At 46.3% G+C, this 17,577-nt stretch overlaps 6 protein-coding genes across 8 annotated transcripts; 3 read left to right on the forward strand and 3 right to left on the reverse strand.

Annotated features, from left to right (window-relative positions):
- Positions 1 to 82: 82 nt before the first annotated feature.
- LOC6613251 (involucrin) lies at positions 83 to 2,492 on the reverse strand. The gene has a single exon (XM_002037692.2). The coding sequence runs from the start codon at positions 2,278 to 2,280 to the stop codon at positions 250 to 252; it is 2,031 nt and encodes a 676-aa protein (XP_002037728.2). The 5' UTR covers positions 2,281 to 2,492; the 3' UTR covers positions 83 to 249.
- Positions 2,493 to 2,504: 12 nt separating this feature from the next.
- Positions 2,505 to 5,399, forward strand: LOC6613252 (gamma-taxilin). Of its 3 annotated transcripts, none has more exons than XM_032720290.1 (3): positions 2,505 to 2,760; positions 3,205 to 4,134; positions 4,190 to 5,399. In XM_032720290.1, exons 1-3 carry the CDS (start codon positions 2,524 to 2,526, stop codon positions 5,198 to 5,200), a joined length of 2,178 nt encoding a protein of 725 aa, XP_032576181.1. In that variant the 5' UTR covers positions 2,505 to 2,523; the 3' UTR covers positions 5,201 to 5,399. The 3 variants fall into 3 exon arrangements, with proteins under 3 accessions (XP_032576181.1, XP_032576173.1, XP_002037729.2); XM_032720282.1 differs by lacking the exon at positions 2,505 to 2,760 and having other exon boundaries at positions 3,053 to 4,134; positions 4,190 to 4,555; positions 4,607 to 5,399; XM_002037693.2 differs by lacking the exon at positions 2,505 to 2,760 and having other exon boundaries at positions 3,053 to 4,134.
- LOC6613253 (MAM and LDL-receptor class A domain-containing protein 1) lies at positions 5,365 to 7,822 on the reverse strand. The gene is given in 4 exon segments (XM_002037694.2): positions 5,365 to 5,631; positions 5,634 to 5,884; positions 5,959 to 6,487; positions 6,578 to 7,822. Coding segments are annotated over 4 exon segments (1,326 nt in total). The 5' UTR covers positions 6,909 to 7,822; the 3' UTR covers positions 5,365 to 5,416.
- Positions 7,823 to 7,906: 84 nt separating this feature from the next.
- LOC6613254 lies at positions 7,907 to 10,237 on the forward strand. Its single transcript, XM_002037695.2, has 2 exons — positions 7,907 to 9,965; positions 10,026 to 10,237. The coding sequence occupies exon 1, from the start codon at positions 7,974 to 7,976 to the stop codon at positions 9,963 to 9,965; it is 1,992 nt and encodes a 663-aa protein (XP_002037731.2). The 5' UTR covers positions 7,907 to 7,973; the 3' UTR covers positions 10,026 to 10,237.
- LOC6613255 (protein Spindly) lies at positions 10,219 to 13,165 on the reverse strand. Its single transcript, XM_032720264.1, has 6 exons — positions 12,586 to 13,165; positions 12,365 to 12,530; positions 12,083 to 12,298; positions 11,883 to 12,024; positions 11,644 to 11,742; positions 10,219 to 11,575 (listed from the first exon to the last, which is right to left on the reverse strand). The coding sequence occupies exons 1-6, from the start codon at positions 13,102 to 13,104 to the stop codon at positions 10,378 to 10,380; spliced, it is 2,340 nt and encodes a 779-aa protein (XP_032576155.1). The 5' UTR covers positions 13,105 to 13,165; the 3' UTR covers positions 10,219 to 10,377.
- Positions 13,166 to 13,639: 474 nt separating this feature from the next.
- LOC6613256 (intraflagellar transport protein 57 homolog) lies at positions 13,640 to 15,530 on the forward strand. Its single transcript, XM_002037697.2, has 3 exons — positions 13,640 to 14,006; positions 14,061 to 14,823; positions 15,187 to 15,530. The coding sequence occupies exons 1-3, from the start codon at positions 13,710 to 13,712 to the stop codon at positions 15,366 to 15,368; spliced, it is 1,242 nt and encodes a 413-aa protein (XP_002037733.1). The 5' UTR covers positions 13,640 to 13,709; the 3' UTR covers positions 15,369 to 15,530.
- The last annotated feature ends 2,047 nt before the right edge of the window (positions 15,531 to 17,577 follow it).

The following is a 17,577-nucleotide window of genomic DNA, read 5'->3' on the forward strand; positions in this document are numbered from 1 at the left end:
TTTAAGCAAGATAAGTTTTGTAACCTTAATCTATAATATGAATTAGGTTAAATATTTCAACGATACGCAAGAAACGCCGGTATTTGCCAAAATACCTATATGTTTTTATTGGAATATTTAAAATTTTTGTTACAAAAAGATTTATATGCTATGTGAATGGTTTTCGAACGCAAGCTACTTTTTCTTTCACAGACACACCTTATGCTGAATATGCTTGTGAATTCGAAATGGTTTCGGATCTCTTCCCATTTAGCACTTGACGGGGAAGCAGTTTTCGTTGGACACATATGCGATGTGATTGCGCAGCGTTTTGATCTGCTTCTGGGCGGCATCGAAGCTGTAGGAGAGTGTGTTCAGTTGGCCCTGCATCTCGCGGATGACAGCCTCCCGATCGTTGACCGACAGCGAGGCAGTTGCTCGGCACTGAGCCAACTCCTTCTCAAGCCGATTAATCTGTTCCTGCTGCTGGGACTTGATCAGCTCGGCCCGTTCCTTGGTGCCGGCTATGATCTTGGCGGATTCGGTTCGCAGAGTGTCCAGATCGTCTTGGGTGGACTTGAGCTGTTCGCAGAAGAGATCCCGCTGTCGGAGAAGCTCCTCCAGTTCATTCCTGGCCTGGGTCAGTTCCATTTGGCACTGGGCCAGCTGAGGTCGCACATCGACGTTGGGCTGCTGCTCCATCTGCGTCTTACAGGCCTTGAGCTCCTTGCAGACCACCACCAGTTTCGTCTGCATCTCGTCCTTCTCCTTACAAACCTGGGCCAGCTTTAGCTGCTCGTTCTCTAGGAGCTTGGGAAAGTGCAGCAACTCGTTAAGTTTCTCTTGGAACTTAGCTCGAATCTCTTTGACCTCCGTGTTGATCTGCTGTTCGATGCGTTTGTTGTTCATGTTCAGCTTCTCTAAGGAGACGCACTGCTCCTCGACCTTCTGCTGGGCCAGCAGGTACTTGTTGCGATAGTCCTCCAACTGCTGCGACTGCTCCTTCATGATGCACTTGAACTCAAGCTGCTCCTCCTTGAGCTCGTTGACCCGCGCTCGAAGTAGATTCAGCTCGGCGGCATCGGCATCCCCGTCGCCCCCTTTCGATGGACAGGGACCACAGATACCCTTCATCCGCTTTTGCATCTCCTTCATCTGGCAGTCCTTGCGCTGAAACTCGGTTAGCAGCCTTGTGTAGTTCTCCTTCATCTTCTCGTACTTGTCGGCCTTGGTGTTCCGCTTTCCGCCGCAGATAACCAGTGGGTCAGGATCTTCGGGACACGGTGGCCTAGGAGGACATGGCCTGGAGCAGGGGTCCTCTCCTTCATCGTCATCGTCGTCGACGTCACAGGGTTCGGACGCATCCCGATTGCTCACCTCCTGGAGCAACTTCTTCACCGAGCTCTGCATGCACTGGATGCGCCGTTTCAGTTTCTCCAAGGACTCGCACTTGCCCGGTGGCTGGGGCTGGGGGCAGGGAGCCTTTTGAGCCTTCCGTTTAGCTGGACAGGGAGGAGCACATGGGGCAGTGCTGCTGCTGCTGCTGCTGCTGCTCTCCGGGCAAGGACCTTGGCAAGGACCCGGACAGGGTGGTGGTGGACAGGGACCCGGAATGCATACGGGCTGCTTCTTGCAGCTCATGATAGCGCAGGCGATCTCTTCGATCATTTTCTTGTCCTCCGGACAGGCGCCCTTCATCTTCTGCATGGCCTTTTGCAGTGCGCAGATTAGTTTGTCGTCCTGACCAGCCATGTCCCGTTGACCTCCACCGCCTCCGCCTCCTCCACAAACACTGGCACACGAGCTGGGCTCTTCGCTACAGGGATCCGTGGCGCTGCCAGCTGGAGCACAAGGACCGATGCCACACATATACGGCGACAGGTTGTCCTCGTCGACGGTGGTGGTCATGGCCAGCTCCTTGTAGTGCCGATGGGAGCCGAAGTTCTGCAGCTGCACCGCTCTGTTCATCATGGTGTGCAGCTTGATGTTCTCCTGCTCCATGCAGATCCTCAGCCGCTTGATCTCTCGCAGTTCGTTGCGGGTCTTGCAGGGCTTGGCGCACATGTCCATGATGTTGCTCTTGATGTCCTGGATGATCTTGTTCTGGCAGTCGATCTCCTTGATCAGCGCCAGGTACTCCATGTACATGCGCTTCTGCTCGGGATCGTCGGAGGACTCGCCCAGCTTGGAGAAGAGGTCCTCGTCGGGCCCCTCCTCCATCATGTGCTGTTCGCCGAGGTACTGGTTCTCATCGTCCTCGTACTCGCCGCCCTCATCGGTGTACTCCGTGTTCTCTGCCATCGCGATTTAGATTCACTTATCGATTCGGCCAAAAATGGTTAAAATTTTTTTTTTTTGATTTTTATATTTGGCTAGATTAACTAACGATTTTAGGGTACGTATATTCTGCGAAAATTTTAACACATACTCTGAAAAAATTTCGAAACAAGTCTTGGGACGAATAAGTTGTTTTCTTCGTGATCGAATAAAATGAACTGAAAAATCCACGGACACTCGGCCTGGACAGTTGGCAACAGATTTGGAATGGCCTGCTCCGACTTTGGAGAATCGAACGAAAGATCCCGGAAAACTGGATTGGGATCGAGGACTTGCTTCGTCGAGGTGGATTGGCGGAGTCCTCGCTCACAGGATGATAAGGAAAGTGTCCTTCGGGAGGAATGTGTATCGAGGCATTTATTCGGCGAAACAAACAACTATATTTACTACTGCCGCTACTTGAATTGGTTCAAAATCAAAACCCAGTGCGACTTAAAGGAAATGGTATATCTTAAAAAATATTTTTAAATCTATACGAAAATATGCTGTGAAACATATGGAATTTTTTCCTCTGTACTTACTAATATACAATTAGTATATAAAAAAGAAAATGTTTTACGGCGAAATGGGAAATGGAAAGGGTACTTAATAGGTATATAAATATGTAAATTATTATTCTGATGGGAGATGTGTGTTATTATCTAAGCATTAGTTACCTTAAGGATATAATCAATCCTCGAACAGCGTTATTTTCCAGAAGGCAGATGCCATTTGAGTAGGCGTAACGCCCAATTTTCTATCAAATAATTTTCGTCACGTCCTACGTAAAATTAATATTTTTGGGAATTGAATGTGTCATAAGGTTTTTAAAAAAATTCTCTGTTCGCCAAAAACAGTGCAAAAAATTACACAAGTGCAACATTAACCAAATAGGCTAAATTTTCGTAGATGTTAAAGCCATCCAGGCGACCATTAGCCACCAGACAACGATCACTTCGATTCCGTCCACACAATCGCAAAGGAACATCATCTAGTAACACCTCGATGGGACTGGACTTCGAGCTGGATGAGAAGAACGGAGATCAGGCAGATGAAATTGAAAAGAGTAGCTATGTCAGCCTCTCCAGGCAGAACTCCAAAGTACACGATACGAGAAGTGCCAGCAGCTTGGACTTCGGGGAGCACTGTAGTCCCAGTATTACGAAATTACCCAAGAACAGCAGGGAAGGTAAGGAGGTCAACCTAATCATGAGTGATGGAGAGCCGGAAGATTACAGAAGGGGTCAGGGCTCGAAGAGAAGGTTGCCGGACTCGGAAGCCCTTGGCAGCAAGCTGAAGGAGGAACTGTGCAAGTACAAGCAGGAGCTCAAGGACTACAACGAAAGCACCAAGGATCTGGAGGAGAAGTACATGAAAATCAACTACGAGCTGTGCGAAATGCAGCAGAAGCACGATCAGTTCGTGTCCAGCAGGAAGCAAGCCCATCAAGTGGATCTGGGAAGTGAGCCCGATCCCGATGGATTTTATAGCTCTGCCAGCAGTGTCACCTCGCAGACGACCATCAGACGAAAGAGCCCCCAAATCCTGCGCAGCAATACCAGTTTCATGACCGTTCTATCGGCCCAGAGTTCCTGCGTCGAAATCGATAGAAAGAAATACGCGTCCGAAAGGAGTACACATCAGCAGATTCACCATCGGCACAAGGACGATCTGCCATCACAGGTGAACAGCGTTTTTGACAGCCGTATTGTGGAAACACTGGCAAACCGCCACGTAAAGCGCAGTAAGAGATCCTTGGAGCAGGACGATCGGGAAAGGGAGCCAGCATCCTTCAAGGATGTCTACAATGTGCTGAAAGATGTGATCAACACCTCACCGGTATGAATTAGCTATTACCTAAATGGAATTATAAACTAAAACCTTCCTTAATCAGGACCAGAAGTACAAGCATGAACGGGATCGGGGTAGGGGCAGAGACAGGGACAGGGACAGGGACTCTGGAGACCTAAGCCAGCTCCTTACCACCATTAAGGGCCTGAAGAGCGAGCAGGTCCAGTTTCGAACGCTCATTCGGCAGCAGCAGGAGAGGATATCGGACTACCACACACGGTGTGTGAAAGCCCAGGACATCATGAGCACCCAGAAGCAGGAGATCGAGAAGCTGCACGTGAATAACAAGCAGTTGGAGTCGAGCATCTACCATGACATAGACAGTCTGCGATCCAAGATAGACAACAAACTGAAAAGTGTCTCCCATTTGCCGAAGATGATGCGAGACGAGCACTCCAAGTACGAGACGGTAATGCGGGAAAATTGTCTGCTGGCGGATAAACTTCATGCCCTCCAACAGGAAGCCATGCAGCTGAAGGTCAAGATAGATGAACTGGGCCGCCGAAAGCTGGTCACCACCAACCGGCTGAAGGCGGCGGAAAGGGATCTGAAGATTTTCAAGAACTACAACTCAGCCTTGAAGACGGAGAAGCGGAAACTGACCCAGGAGTTGTCCACCATGAAGGATCAACTGGAGCAGCTCCAGGCGAGCAGCAAGAGGCAACTTTCCCGCCATCGCGAGCAGAGCGAAAAGCAGCGCAGGGATCTGCAGAAGAAGATCTACGACCTCGAATTGAAGCTGAGTAGGAGCCAAAACTCCACGTCCAGTTTGATCCAGGAACGAGATAGTCTGATAGCTGAGCTCCAGACGCAACTCCACACCTTGGTCCACAACTTCGAGGTGTCGCAGAAGCACATAAGGGTTCTTCGGCGGCACATCTACTCCATGACGAATCCGGGTTGCACGGGCATCGTTGGCAGTGGGTCGGCTGGCATTGCTCACTCGACATCAGGTGGTTCCCATCGACCCAGTCTGATCAGGATCAATCAGCTGCCCCAGGGAACCAGCAACGGTCGATTTGCAGCCCCCCGAACGCTGAAGGCCACGATCTAAACGGGGATCTGGACTGCCTAGACCTAGGCACTAGATTGGGCTCATCAGCTGTCCAGGCAACTTGAAGGTACTGCTCCCAGCACGTGGACTGTGCCATCAAGTTGCCTGGACATTATCGGGCTTTATCAAGACACCAATTATTTCACTCTAATGATTATGTAAACTCATTTTTAAAAGTACTTTTAATGATTCGGTTAAATGTATTGGTATAGGAATTTACTTTGGTACGACAGTCACACTACTATCACCGCTCCCAAGATTCCAAAGCCTCCAGAATTTGGTTTCATTATACGGAGCTGAGAGCAGATCTTTATGGCACTCCTTGACATAATTTAGGCAACAATCGCCGTTCACCAGACATGATTCTTGGCATCCACAGCCTTCATTGAGGTACCTTCCCGGAACAAAGACCTGACCACAACGACCAGAGCCATTTGGTAGCCCAGTGAATCCTTGATATCCGATTCTTCTATTGGTTTTCTTGGTGGCTCGATGAAGATGGACCTCCTGGCACATTCCTCAGCTGTCATCAGCTTCACGTCGTCGATGGCAATATCTCCGTATTGGGACCTCGCATCCGTGGCGGTAAAGATCACTTGGAAGTCCTCATCCATCTGTTTGATGTCGATCGTGTACTCCAGCCACCTGGCGCCTTGTGATCCAGTCATCACGAATTGGACTAACCTGTACGGACAAGAAAGTCATATTGCTGTATAAGGCAAAAAAATTCTAGATAAGATAATTAGTAAGCAACTCACTGGTTTGTTTTAAATATGTCTCCAATAGTCACCGAAACGGGTTTTACGGACACCAGCAGGCTACCCACTCCACTGCCGAACATGAAGTAGTGAAACTGGAAGCAGGTGGCACTCAAGCTGAGCTCCTTGGGATACAGTGGCGATAGGAAGTGGTAGGTTCCAAAAGCATCACTTTCCGTCTCCATGCGCACGTAGTGTCCGTCGGACTGCTTTTGGAACGTGTGATCCTTTTGGGGACCCGTTTTCTCTGAGTGAAAGTCGGCCACCGTGCTGACTCGTTTCCAAGTGCCCAAGAAGCTCAGTTCCGCCGTCCAGCCGCACATATCCTCGCTCTCGAAATCACAGGAAGCAGTCCATGCCTGGTCTCGAAATGCGCAGGATCCCAACTGGGTGCTCCTCTTCTCGCCATCGCAGTAGGCAATGCGATTTCCAACCAACCCATAGCCATCCGAACATATGATTTTAGCTTTCATAGGCGCATTTAAAACAAATCCGTTCTGTATTTGTTCGTATTCCTGGCAACCGCTTTCTGAAAGTTGTTAAAAAGTAAGCTAGCTTTTACTTCAAAGAACATCTAGTAATTTATAATTTAAATTGTTTTCTTATTTTGTACACCTACTGGCGCAAAATGGTTTTTTCCCTCGAGGAATACCGCGATCGCAGGTGAACACCTTCGATCCTTGTAGAAAGTATCCTTGATCGCAATGGAAAACAATAGATCCATTAACTATTTCCGTCGAACCGTGTTCCAACTGCACGGACTCTTGACATCGAGCATTTGTTCGATCCACACTCGATATAAGAACGATCGCCCAGAACAATATCATAGCTCCAAAATGGAATACTCTATGCTTCTGGCAAATCCGTGCTTTCTTAAGCTTCGAAGGAAAACAACGCCTGAGTTGAGTGGGGAACTGCATTCCATTTCTATTAACCAAATGTACACACATGCTGAGTATAAACGAGATGAGTTCATATGTGCCTTATCAGCACTTGTACAATCTTTTAATTTATTGTTTTTATCTATCGCAGCTTAACAGGGTTTGTAAGTGCCAAAAAGTTCTATATAATCAGATCTATAACGTTTGCGAGTTTTGATGAAAATGGATAGTTCTGTTCTAAGCGAACTGATTTTTAATGGCTATGGTGCTTTCATTGTTATGTTTTTATCGTTGATGACCTTTTCTCTTGTTTTCTACTACATTTGTGGCCAATATGGAATTTTGTGATCTCATTCCAAGCCAAAGTACGCAGCCAGCAATGGCCAATTAAAATATCAATGTAAACAATGCTAGGAAACTCACTTGCCTATGTTTTTTCCATCGATCGTTCGCTGTATATAAGGATGAATATGTAAACATTTGCCTCACCCACTTTGGAGTGTGATTTTGTGCGAAAAGTGTTTGATGTCGGGTGGTTTTTTTGGAGGCGTCTGTGGAATTAAGGGGGGCGGGGAATTGGGGCCGATGACAGCTGAAAAAAATAGAGAAAGAATGAAATGTGCACTGCGCAGAGAATAGGAAGCATTCTTCTGCGGAGAAACAGAGAACAGTCTAAATATAAACAAAGATTCTCTCAGAAATAATTTTTAATATTAAAACAACTTGAATTGCGCAGGTCCAGTTGGCGCACAAACAGTACCTCATATAGGATTATTAATAAATTATTCAAAAATATACACTGATATATAGCATTAACCATTAAACATTAACCATTTGAAATCTAACATTCGATACATAATGATCATTCACCTTTTGATATGCTTTTCCTAATCTATCAAGCTCAGCCAAAAGCATACCTTTCCACTTGGGAGCAGAGGGTAGCAAATGGTCGAAGATGCCCAGCGGGGAGCATCATATTGAAATGAAGCCAAAGGTGTTTCGGCTTTTCCGTATGAATTTTCCAATGTGAGGGTCGCTCGGCGATTTGTACTAGCCTCAGTTTGATTTTCGCACACGAGGTGGTCGGACACGGATGAGTTTGATAGTTTAGCGGTCTCTCGGTGACACGCTTCGATGGGCAGCTCGCATTTTTCGGTGGCGATGACGCAGTGCGTCTTCCTCGTTGTCGTATCGCTGACTTTGTCACACGTGCGGGCAGCTGGCGATGCGGTGTCTTCCGCCAACGAATCAATATCGTTGCCACCGGCTTGCGTCATTCGGGCAACGCTCTATAAGACATCTTCGTCGGAAAGGAGTCAATACGATTTTGGGCTGCCTCTGGCTATAGATTGCAGTGAGAACAGTAGCATGGGGATGAATTACTTCGATTTGGGCGCCCAAAGAGTGGCCGGGAAGAGGCACGTTTCGCTGGATGGCTTTCAGACACCGCCCTTGGGAATCTCGAGCTATGGCTTGGAGTACCTGGACAATTGTGTGGATCTGGAAAGTGTCGAGATCCAACGTTTTGTGGGCGATGCCACCCTGAAACTGAGCTGTGGAGGAGCTCTGATCCCCAACCTCACCGCAGTGTCTTTTAGATACAACGAGCTGGGCACATTGAGTGGAGAAACTATCCAGGACTTGCCACATCTTAAGATACTACACTTGCAACAGAACTCACTGAGGTACCTAGAATACTTTAAGGACCATTCTGACTTGGAAGAACTACTAATACAGGACGAACGGGATTTGGTCCTGAGGTTCAATGAAATCCTAAATCAACTGCCAGAGCTGAGAAGGCTTATTTTGCGAAATGTAGAAAAGATTGAGGACCAATTCCTTAGAATCTTACCAGAAAACTTAACGGATCTGATAATCGAGGATACGCCCATTCAACCAGGAATTTTGTACCTGACCGAAGGCGTTGCGAAACTGGTTAACGTAACCATCACAAATTCCCAGCTGAAGGGATTTGCTTTGCAACCAGCACACAATTTGGATATTACGTATCTAAACCTAAGTGGCAATGCCATATCTTCGTTCAACATACGTTTTGAAAATGGACCAAGCACCCTACTGAGCTTGGATTTGAGCCGAAATAGATTGGAGCACTTGAATTTCACCTGGTTCTATAGAACCACCAGTCTTCGTAGTCTCCACCTGCAGGAAAACCACTTCCATTCATTGTCCCTCTTCCAAGTTGGCTTGATTTCCCCAGCAAGCATTCACCAAATTGACCTGAGATCCAATGAATTGATGAGTTTCCGGGATACAGAAAATGCTGATGTACCGTACTGGAACCCACAGCTTCGAATTTCCATCGATGGCAATCCTTGGAGCTGCCAGTGGATGCTGAATTTCTCGCACATGCATCCTCAACTCTTTAGACTATTCCAGTACTCCAAGTATATATCCCACATCAATATAAATGGCCTGAGCTGCACACCGCAAGAGCCGCCCTCGGAAGAACCACCCAAGGTGCGAAGAATCATGCACGTAAGGATTAATGGGACAGAGTCTGCGATTCCCGTGCCACATCCACATGGAAATGTTTCCAGTTTTACTGTCCTTTACGGCAACCCCGTAGAACTGCACCGAAGTCAGCGGTCTTTAGCCTTGATAATCGTGTTTATGTTGCCCCTGGGAATCGCATTCCTCTTCTTCTTGCTATATCTTTACCTCCATTGCGAGCGGCTCTTCCACTTGTCCTATTACGCCTCGGGATTGCCCTGTTTTGGTGGCGAAAAATCTTCCAGTGGGCCGAGGTTTGTGGATCACGTGGACATAGTGCGCTATCCCATTGCTAATGGCGGTTCCAGTAACCCAGTGGATGAGGAAACCGAATTGCCAGATGGATACGAGACTCCTGTGAGTGGAGGTACCTCCATTTGCAATTGCACTGGTCACAGAGAATCCACCTGCTCGAGGACCCACCATGTCACCTACGAGTCCTTACCAGCTGAGTTGCCCTATCAACTGTACGCAGAGATCAAGGAGCAGGCGGATGAGAACGGGGATGCGGATGAGGTGCTGGCCTTGACTACGGGCCCTACGGCTCCCATTTACGATCATCTGTCATTTGTGGAGGAGATGCCAAAACTGGATGAACTGAGAGATATATCCTAGGTAGAATCCATCTTTGATATAGTTATTTCCTTAATAATTTCTGCGCTTTGTAACTTTCAGTTGTCTTTGAATACTTGAATAGAGAACACATTGGCATTCATGGAGCAACAAGAAAGATCAGCTCATTTTAGTCAACAAAAGAAATATTGAAAATCTGGATGGATTATTCTTTTACAATTTAAGGTCGCACAACAGCAGTATCTTTGCTGGTTGTGTAGTTAGTGTAGTTTATATAAGTTCAACTGTATTAATAAACCGTTGATTTGTTTTTATTTTTAAGTTTTTTAGTTCGTAGTGTAATTGTAAAGAATAAAGTCTCTGTATCCTGATTTGCTGTGCCCTGCGTTGTTATTATTTGTTAAGTTTTTATAAGTCTAAATTCGATTTAAAATTTCCATTGGAAATCATGCAATCATTTCATAATTGGTTTACGAGAGCTCACAACAATACGCCGAATAATGTTTGGTTTCTTAATTGTGGGTTTTACGTCCTGGCTATCGTCACTTTCTTTTGGCTTGTCATTTTCCTTGGTGGTTTCCCCATTTGGACATCTCTCAAGGGGACTCAAATTGTGGACAATGGGATCGTTCGCGCTAAACTTCACCGCCTTTTGCGAGTCTTCGGCGAAGACTTGCCGTTTTTTGCTGAGGATGGAGCGGATATTTTCGTTGGTCGAGTCTTTGATTACGGAAATCCTCACAGGAGTTCCTTTACGCTGCGGTTTTTGTGGCGTTGGACTGTCCAGGATTTCAACGCTCAAAGTCCCATCTGGCTTGATGGGAGATTCCTTGGTCGCCTCATCGCTGCTGTCTTCAGTTTCCGTTTCCAGCTTTATGAGCTTCACAGGAGTGCCTTTGCGCTGCGGTTTAGCAGGCGTTACTGTGCCAGGTAGTCTTGCTCCCAGCAATTCTTCGTTGGACTTCACCTTTATCCCTCCCAGTCGCTGCTTAACTGGGGTACCCTTCATCAAAGGTTTGGCTGGAGTTTCCCCGGAATTCAGATCAGTTTCTTCGCTTTCATCTTCTTGGATATTCATTTCAGGTGTTACTCCATTGTTTTTGGCTTTTACTGGAGTGCCTTTCAGCTGCGGTTTGGGAATTAATTCTGGAGCTTCCAACTCCTTTTTGATATCAACCGCGTCCTGCTGTTCCAAGTTTAGGTCGATTTCGCGTTTTATTTTAATACCCATAATTGTCTTAATAGGTGTTCTTTTTATACAATCCTTGCTTTCGGATTCCTCTAGTTCCTGTTCGACTTTTACGGATGTGACTTTTAGTGCTGGTTTTAATTCTTTGCTAAGAGGCACTACCTCTTCTTTAACCGCAGGCTTTAAGGGCGTATCAAGAACAATAATTTCAGTTGCAGTTGAAAAAGACTTGCTTGTGGTTTCCGCAGCCGCTTTCAAAGATGTTTCTGGAGTATGTAGATGAGCTGATGATGATGGAGATTGTGAGGCTACACTGACAATGCGGGGCAATGCAGTTTTGAGTTCTGCCTCCTTGATGTTAAACTCCATGGCCTGCATGGGCTTGAAACCGATCTTATGCTCCGTCAGCAGATTTTCGCGGTCAATGAGCACACAGCGGGATTTTAGCGACTCAAAGCGCCAGCTAGAAATATAAATAAATATAAAATAAATATAGTTTTGAAAGGGAAATTAATAGCAGAGTGTATATACCGTGCCATTTCCTGCTGAACGCATCGCATCCGTTCCTCTAGTCCGGCCTTCTGGATGCGCATGCTGTGGAGCTGCGCCTTCAGCTCGTCCGTTTCGCGTCTAAATGGGGATGATGATTAGGAATTAGGGGTGTGGAGGCTACCTAACTGGTCAGCAAGAACAGGCCGTAGCTGGTGAGGCTCAGCAACTTATTGCCGAGCGATGCCAGCGCGGTGTCGAGCAAGAGGGGCAACTCATACTTGCAGAAATCCAGCATCGAGTCCAGCCAGGTGACCGACTTCTCGCTGGCCAGCTGGCGCAGCCGTTCCTGGGAGAGATTAAGCTGCCGCTCTAGGCTGTCGTTGGCAGACATCAGCTGCCGGATGCGCTCATTCAGCTTATCTGGGGAAATACTCCTATATTAATCTTCTTTAAAGACCAGTGGACATGGATTACTCACTTTGATAGGTCTTGTCCGCACTGCAAAAGATTGTGCTACAGGCCTGCAGCTCCGTGTGCATGGCCACGTTTTCCCGCTTGAGACGTCTGATCTCAAATTGGCTGTCCGTGAAGGTCTTCTTCATTTCCAGATAGCTCTTTTTCTGGGCTGCCAGGATCTGCTTCATCGCTTGCCTTTGGTCGTCCACCTCGGCGAACAGAGAGTTGCCCTTGCGGTCTAAAAAAATAGTGCATAAAGCCCTTTTAAAAACTAATTTTAGGGTGCCATGTTATTCTTTACTACCATTGTTTTCAGGGGCGGAGGTAAGCAGTGCTATCTTGGCATTGGCATCCACCAGTTGCTCCTGGCAACTCTCCAGCAATTGCAGCTTCTCCTCCAGTTCATCCCGCTTGCAGTTCAGATTCTGTTCCATGCAGCTTACCCGATCTTGCAAACATTCGATGGTTTTCTGGGAATTTAAGATAGTATTTAAATGATTTAGTTGTTTAGAGGAATATTTCTACCTCTTTTTCAGCCACCGCCAGGGTGTTTGTGACGCGCAAGTCCTCATACTCCGCCAGCTTTTGCATCAGCTCGCAGTTTTCGAGTTCTAGGGCATTCAAACGTGCCAAAAAGTCATCGTGGAGCTCATTTGACCTGAAGGCGGTCTTTTCCGCCAGATCCTTTTCGGCGGCAGTCAGCTTATCTTTTAGTGATCTGGTCTCCTCCACCTTGGCGTCGTAGTCTTGCTGCAGGACATCCTGTTCCTCTTTCAGGATCTTGAACTTTCGACGCAGCTCCTCCAGTTCCTGGCCATTTCCTCCACATTCGCTGGCCACCGGTTGGCTACTCAGATGCTCCAGTTCCTGGGTCAAATACGATTCAGCGGCGAGGGCAGTTTCCAGACTCCTTTTCAGCTCATAAATCCTTTGCGCATCCTTTTCGCTCTGGTCTTTCAGCTGCTGGTGGCGATCGTGCAGCAGCTTGTACTCCTCCACGATGTCATCCACGCTAAGGGTGTTCAGGTCCAAGTTTTTGTACATTTGGTTTGCATAAAAAGACGCCAATTTTTTATATTTTTCAACCGTCAATCGATATTTGACTACAAGGTAATCGGTATCGCATTGTTGATCGATTACAAATAACAGGGCGACTTGTGCTGGTAAGCGCAGGCTAACAGTGTTGTTACATTAACGGGTAGCGCCATCTGCCGGAAGAGAGATGCATTTTTAAATATTGTACTAAAATTTCACTCAGTTTTAAGAAAATTTAATTAATTAACAAGTAGTAACTTTAGCGTTTGCAACTTTTTACAGGAAACTTCTATAAGGCAAGCACCATGACAAGCTTTTTGAAGCGCATGCTAACATTCAACTCGTTGCCGCCCTCTTTCGATAATTCAACGCATATTTAAATATTAGCGATATTATAATTGTTCTTTATTCAAAGTTAGGCGTTAATAAAATAAGTAATCTTCAAAGAGCTTAATTATACTAAATCAATTTAAATAAAAAGGGTATAAGTTTGGACGCATGCGCTCGGTTTGTTTACCCACATATCGTTGCCTTGGCGACTATTTTTTGTTTCCAAACAGCTGGCTCACACTTAACACTTTTTTATTTAGGCACACAAAAAAAGGGATTGTAAAATGCAGCAAGATGAAGGACAGGAAAAATTCCAGCAGCTACAAAACTTTCAATCCGATGACTTGCTGGAAAAATTAAAGTTACTCAACTACGAAAAACATTTGCTCAAGGAATTCAAACTGAAACCGCTGTCGCGTTTCTATTTCGTAAAGGCCACAAATCCCGGAGAGCAATTCTATATGTTTACTTTAATATGCTGGTGGCTATGCAAGAAACTCGGAAAGGATATGGAGCGGCCACAGGAGTACGATGATCCCAACACTGTGGCTGCCAATATCATTAAAATGCTTGGGGAGATTGTGAGTACTCGGACTAAGTTGAATTACTACAATACTACAATATTTTCTTTTTAGGATGTCCCAGTAGATTTCCAGCCCAATAAGCTGATTCGTGGAGCTGGACCCATCTGTCTGTCGGTCCTGGATGTTCTCTCCACGCAAGCCTGCAAAGTGGCCCAAGTGGGCTACCAAAAGCTGCACATCGCCCAGGAGGAGGAGTTCCTGGGCGATTATCTTGAAGACAATGCGGAGATCATATTGGAGAAACTGGAGGATGAGCAGAATGCAGCCGCCTTAAGTGATGATAGTGACATGGAGTTGGAGGCGCACAATTTCCGGCAGCTGAACTGGTTGAATCGGCCGCAGAAGAAATCCATGGGAGATGTCAACCTGGATGAGCGGAATCCTGAATTGGATGCTCGCATGAGCGATCATCAGGAGTGGCATATGGAACTGGAAAGAGTCCTGCCCCAACTGAAAGTATTCGTCAAAGCAGACGCCCGGGACTGGAGGACCCACATCAGCCAGATGGAGACCTTAAAAACAAACATATTGCAAAACTCCGATACCGCCGAGGCTCAACTAAAGAAACTGCACAGCGAGTTCACTTTCGACTTGGAAAAGATCGAAAGCCGCGAAAAACATTTGAACAATGAGCTCAAGCCCCTGATTCAGCAGTTCAAGGAGCTATCCATTGAACTGTCCTCCATCCAATATGCCCAGAATCAGTTGCAGGAGAACATGGAGAAGCAGACCGCAGAGCTCAACGAGGTCATGATGGAGCAGGAGCTAAAGAAGGAGGAAATGGAGCGACGAGGACAGGCCATGTCGGATGGGAGTGAGTATGGGGAAGTTACGAGATTCTGGGTTACGAAAGAAGTGTATATACCATCTTTTCAAAAAGTAACAAAAAAGAGTAGACAAATTCTATGTCTGCATTCATAAGAACTATTCTTACAATGGAATTATTCCAAATTATAAAGAGCACTAGCATTCCCATAGATAGCAAATATGGAACCTTTAACACCAACACCTTTCAAACTCTATTTGACCTGCAAATAGACGTCGTCTATTTGCCATCGTAGATCCCTGATTCTGGTCAACAGAAAATCACATCTCCCGATCCCTTTGGAAGCCACCCACAGTGCTATGCGGTGCTAATCCCAATCCCGAAATGCCTCTTCCATTTCTCTTTTATCAGGTTCGGTGCAGCAGATCAGGAAAGCGATCGCCAAGCTGAAGGAGGACACTGCGCAACTGAATCTGGAGGTGGCTCTGCTGGTGCATGCCCACGACCAGGACATTGTGGTGCGGCAGTTGCAGCAGAACCAAACCACCGACCTGGCAACAAACCATAAAACCCCGCTGATAAGCACTACTTAGCATGCTAAATGGTACATATATCTGTGTATATCCCTACCAACCAGCCAGCCCGATCTTTTCACACCTCGCGAATGGGTGTGCTCTCGTTTGCACTCGTTCTGCAGGAGATAGTTGCACTGGGAAAAAATACTCGTTTATTTTTATTAAAGATGTTTGAAATTATGCGATCGTTTTACTACAACGGGATTGTAAGCTTAATAATTTAAAATATAATTCATATTTTCTTCGGCAGCAAGGTATGTATACTTCTTCAAGACTAAACAAAGAGCTGTTGCTTGTGGGCTTTCTCCAACATTTAGTTTCTGGTTTTTTTCTGAGTGCAAGAATGCATGAGGGGACTTCATTGGACCACCGGCGTTGACCCCGCCCGCTTTGACGATCGTTTGATTCGATTGCCGGTGCCGCTGATAAGTTTCGTAATTGGTTGCCAAGCCAATTGGGCGGTCAATTATCACCTCCTTGTTATCTGCTCCTTGGACAAACACACACACTCACACACACAGTCAAACGCACAACGAGGGTGTAGTTGCAGCAACAAGCGCGTGCGATCCTTATCCTTCGTCGATCGATCGGAGATAACGGTACGGAGGTCCGTGGCGCACGTACTTGACCAAAGAAGCCGCCGACGACGCCGCAACTACCACACAACTACCTCTTACATCGCCCTACACTGCGAGAAAGCAGTGCAAGAAGATTCAGTTACCCTAAATCCCAAAGGTGTTATTAAAAGTGTTGCGCTTGGCTAGTCAGCCTGTGAACTAAAAGCTACACTTCTAAAATAACCATTGCCCTAGAAATATGTAACCAATTCTAAGTCAACACATTTTCTTGCAGTGCAACCGCAAGCAGAGCCTAAGCAAACCAATTTGAACCTGGAAAACCCTCGAAACGCTGTAAAGAGGTGTTGTCCCCTGCATCCCACTTTGCACATCTGAAATACCATATCCCACATCCCACGTCCCGCGATTCCTTGTTTGCCCACTTTTTGGCCCGGTCACTGATAAGCCAAAACGGAGTTCCTGCCGTTGCATGTGTTTTGGCCAAATGTGTGCTCGGATTGGCCCGCAACTTGTTGTGATTTGCGCTGTGGCCGGCCGGAGGTGCTAAAAGGTTTTTCCCCAAGTGCAAGCCACTCGAAAATAGAAAATAAGCTGGGGGATTTTCCAGCCATGGAAATTTGGGATAAATACAACAACTGGAAAGCAGACCACTCGAAGAATGACTGGGAACACGAATGTAAATATGTGGAAAAACACAATTTCGTTTTTAGAACTTCCAATAATAATTATAACTATGTTTTTGGTAATTTCAAGGAATATTAGTGATATTCACCTTTCTCTCCATCTCCTCTCTCTCTCTTTCACTATCTTTGCCCTGCTTCCCCACTTGGCATAAATTGCATTATTATTAGGCTCATTTGAAATGCGCCGCCAACAAAAACAAAAACAAAACGCTGCAAAGAAATTGCAAAAGCTCACTCGACCAAGACAACAACAGCTACAAATTCATAGGGGCAGGGGGCGGTGGATGGGGGGAGTGGGAGGAGAAAGAGAAGGAGGAAGAAGGAACGTCGGTAAACTGTTGTTGTTGCTGTTGTTGTTGTTGTTTGTGTTGCGCACACTGCTCTTATTGCCGTTGTTGTTGGTGGTGCAAAAAGCCCAAAGACGACTACTGTTCATTTCCCACGGTGGGGCTCCTTCATCTCTATCCCTCTCTCGCTCTCATTGGATGCCATTCCAGTGAGACAGAAAGAAAAGAGCGAATGAGATGGAGACCGAGTGACTGGCAGCCGCAACAACAAAAGGGGAGCCTCTCTTTGCAGCTCTCACTCTTGTTGCAGCTGTTGTTGTTGTTCCAGTTGTTGCTGTTGTTGGAGCTTGATTGGAGCCTTCGGCTTTCTCGAGCTTCGTTTTTTAGCTTCGGCAGCTTTGTGGGAGGCAGCTGCCTCTCTTGCTCCCATTGTAGCGATCGCTGTTGCTGTTGTTGTGCAAGTACTCGGATGAGTTTCATTTTCTCATTGTTTACTTTACAGGTGAACTTAGCTAAAACGAACAACAAAGCAAATTCATCATCAAAAAAAGTCAATCTCTGATTCAAAGAATAAGAACAAAGCTAAGATGACTTATTTCATTTGGACAAATAAGTTTAGTAAGCGCAGCAAGTTCCACTGTACAGCACCAGAAAACAACGAGAAAAGTAAACCTGTTGC

This window comes from Drosophila sechellia, chromosome 2L (genome assembly GCF_004382195.2).
Source record: "Drosophila sechellia strain sech25 chromosome 2L, ASM438219v1, whole genome shotgun sequence".
In the NCBI taxonomy this organism is placed as follows: domain Eukaryota; kingdom Metazoa; phylum Arthropoda; class Insecta; order Diptera; family Drosophilidae; genus Drosophila; species Drosophila sechellia.

What these genes read in the sequence shown, in the direction of transcription:
- LOC6613254 (XM_002037695.2), top strand. Translation starts at nt 7,974, where the DNA reads ATGGGCAGCTCGCATTTTTCGGTGGCGATGACGCAGTGCGTCTTCCTC.
- LOC6613256 (XM_002037697.2), top strand. Translation starts at nt 13,710, where the DNA reads ATGCAGCAAGATGAAGGACAGGAAAAATTCCAGCAGCTACAAAACTTT. An exon ending in TTAAAATGCTTGGGGAGATT is followed by an intron (nt 14,007 to 14,060) that starts GTGAGTACTCGG and finishes TTTTCTTTTTAG; the next exon opens with GATGTCCCAGTAGATTTCCA. An exon ending in ACAGGCCATGTCGGATGGGA is followed by an intron (nt 14,824 to 15,186) that starts GTGAGTATGGGG and finishes CTCTTTTATCAG; the next exon opens with GTTCGGTGCAGCAGATCAGG.
- LOC6613255 (XM_032720264.1), bottom strand. Translation starts at nt 13,104, where the DNA reads ATGTACAAAAACTTGGACCTGAACACCCTTAGCGTGGATGACATCGTG. An exon ending in TGGCGGTGGCTGAAAAAGAG is followed by an intron (nt 12,531 to 12,585) that starts GTAGAAATATTC and finishes TTAAATTCCCAG; the next exon opens with AAAACCATCGAATGTTTGCA. An exon ending in CTCCGCCCCTGAAAACAATG is followed by an intron (nt 12,299 to 12,364) that starts GTAGTAAAGAAT and finishes CTATTTTTTTAG; the next exon opens with ACCGCAAGGGCAACTCTCTG.
- LOC6613251 (XM_002037692.2), bottom strand. Translation starts at nt 2,280, where the DNA reads ATGGCAGAGAACACGGAGTACACCGATGAGGGCGGCGAGTACGAGGAC.
- LOC6613252 (XM_032720290.1), top strand. Translation starts at nt 2,524, where the DNA reads ATGGCCTGCTCCGACTTTGGAGAATCGAACGAAAGATCCCGGAAAACT. An exon ending in AGTGCGACTTAAAGGAAATG is followed by an intron (nt 2,761 to 3,204) that starts GTATATCTTAAA and finishes AAATTTTCGTAG; the next exon opens with ATGTTAAAGCCATCCAGGCG. An exon ending in ATGTGATCAACACCTCACCG is followed by an intron (nt 4,135 to 4,189) that starts GTATGAATTAGC and finishes TTCCTTAATCAG; the next exon opens with GACCAGAAGTACAAGCATGA.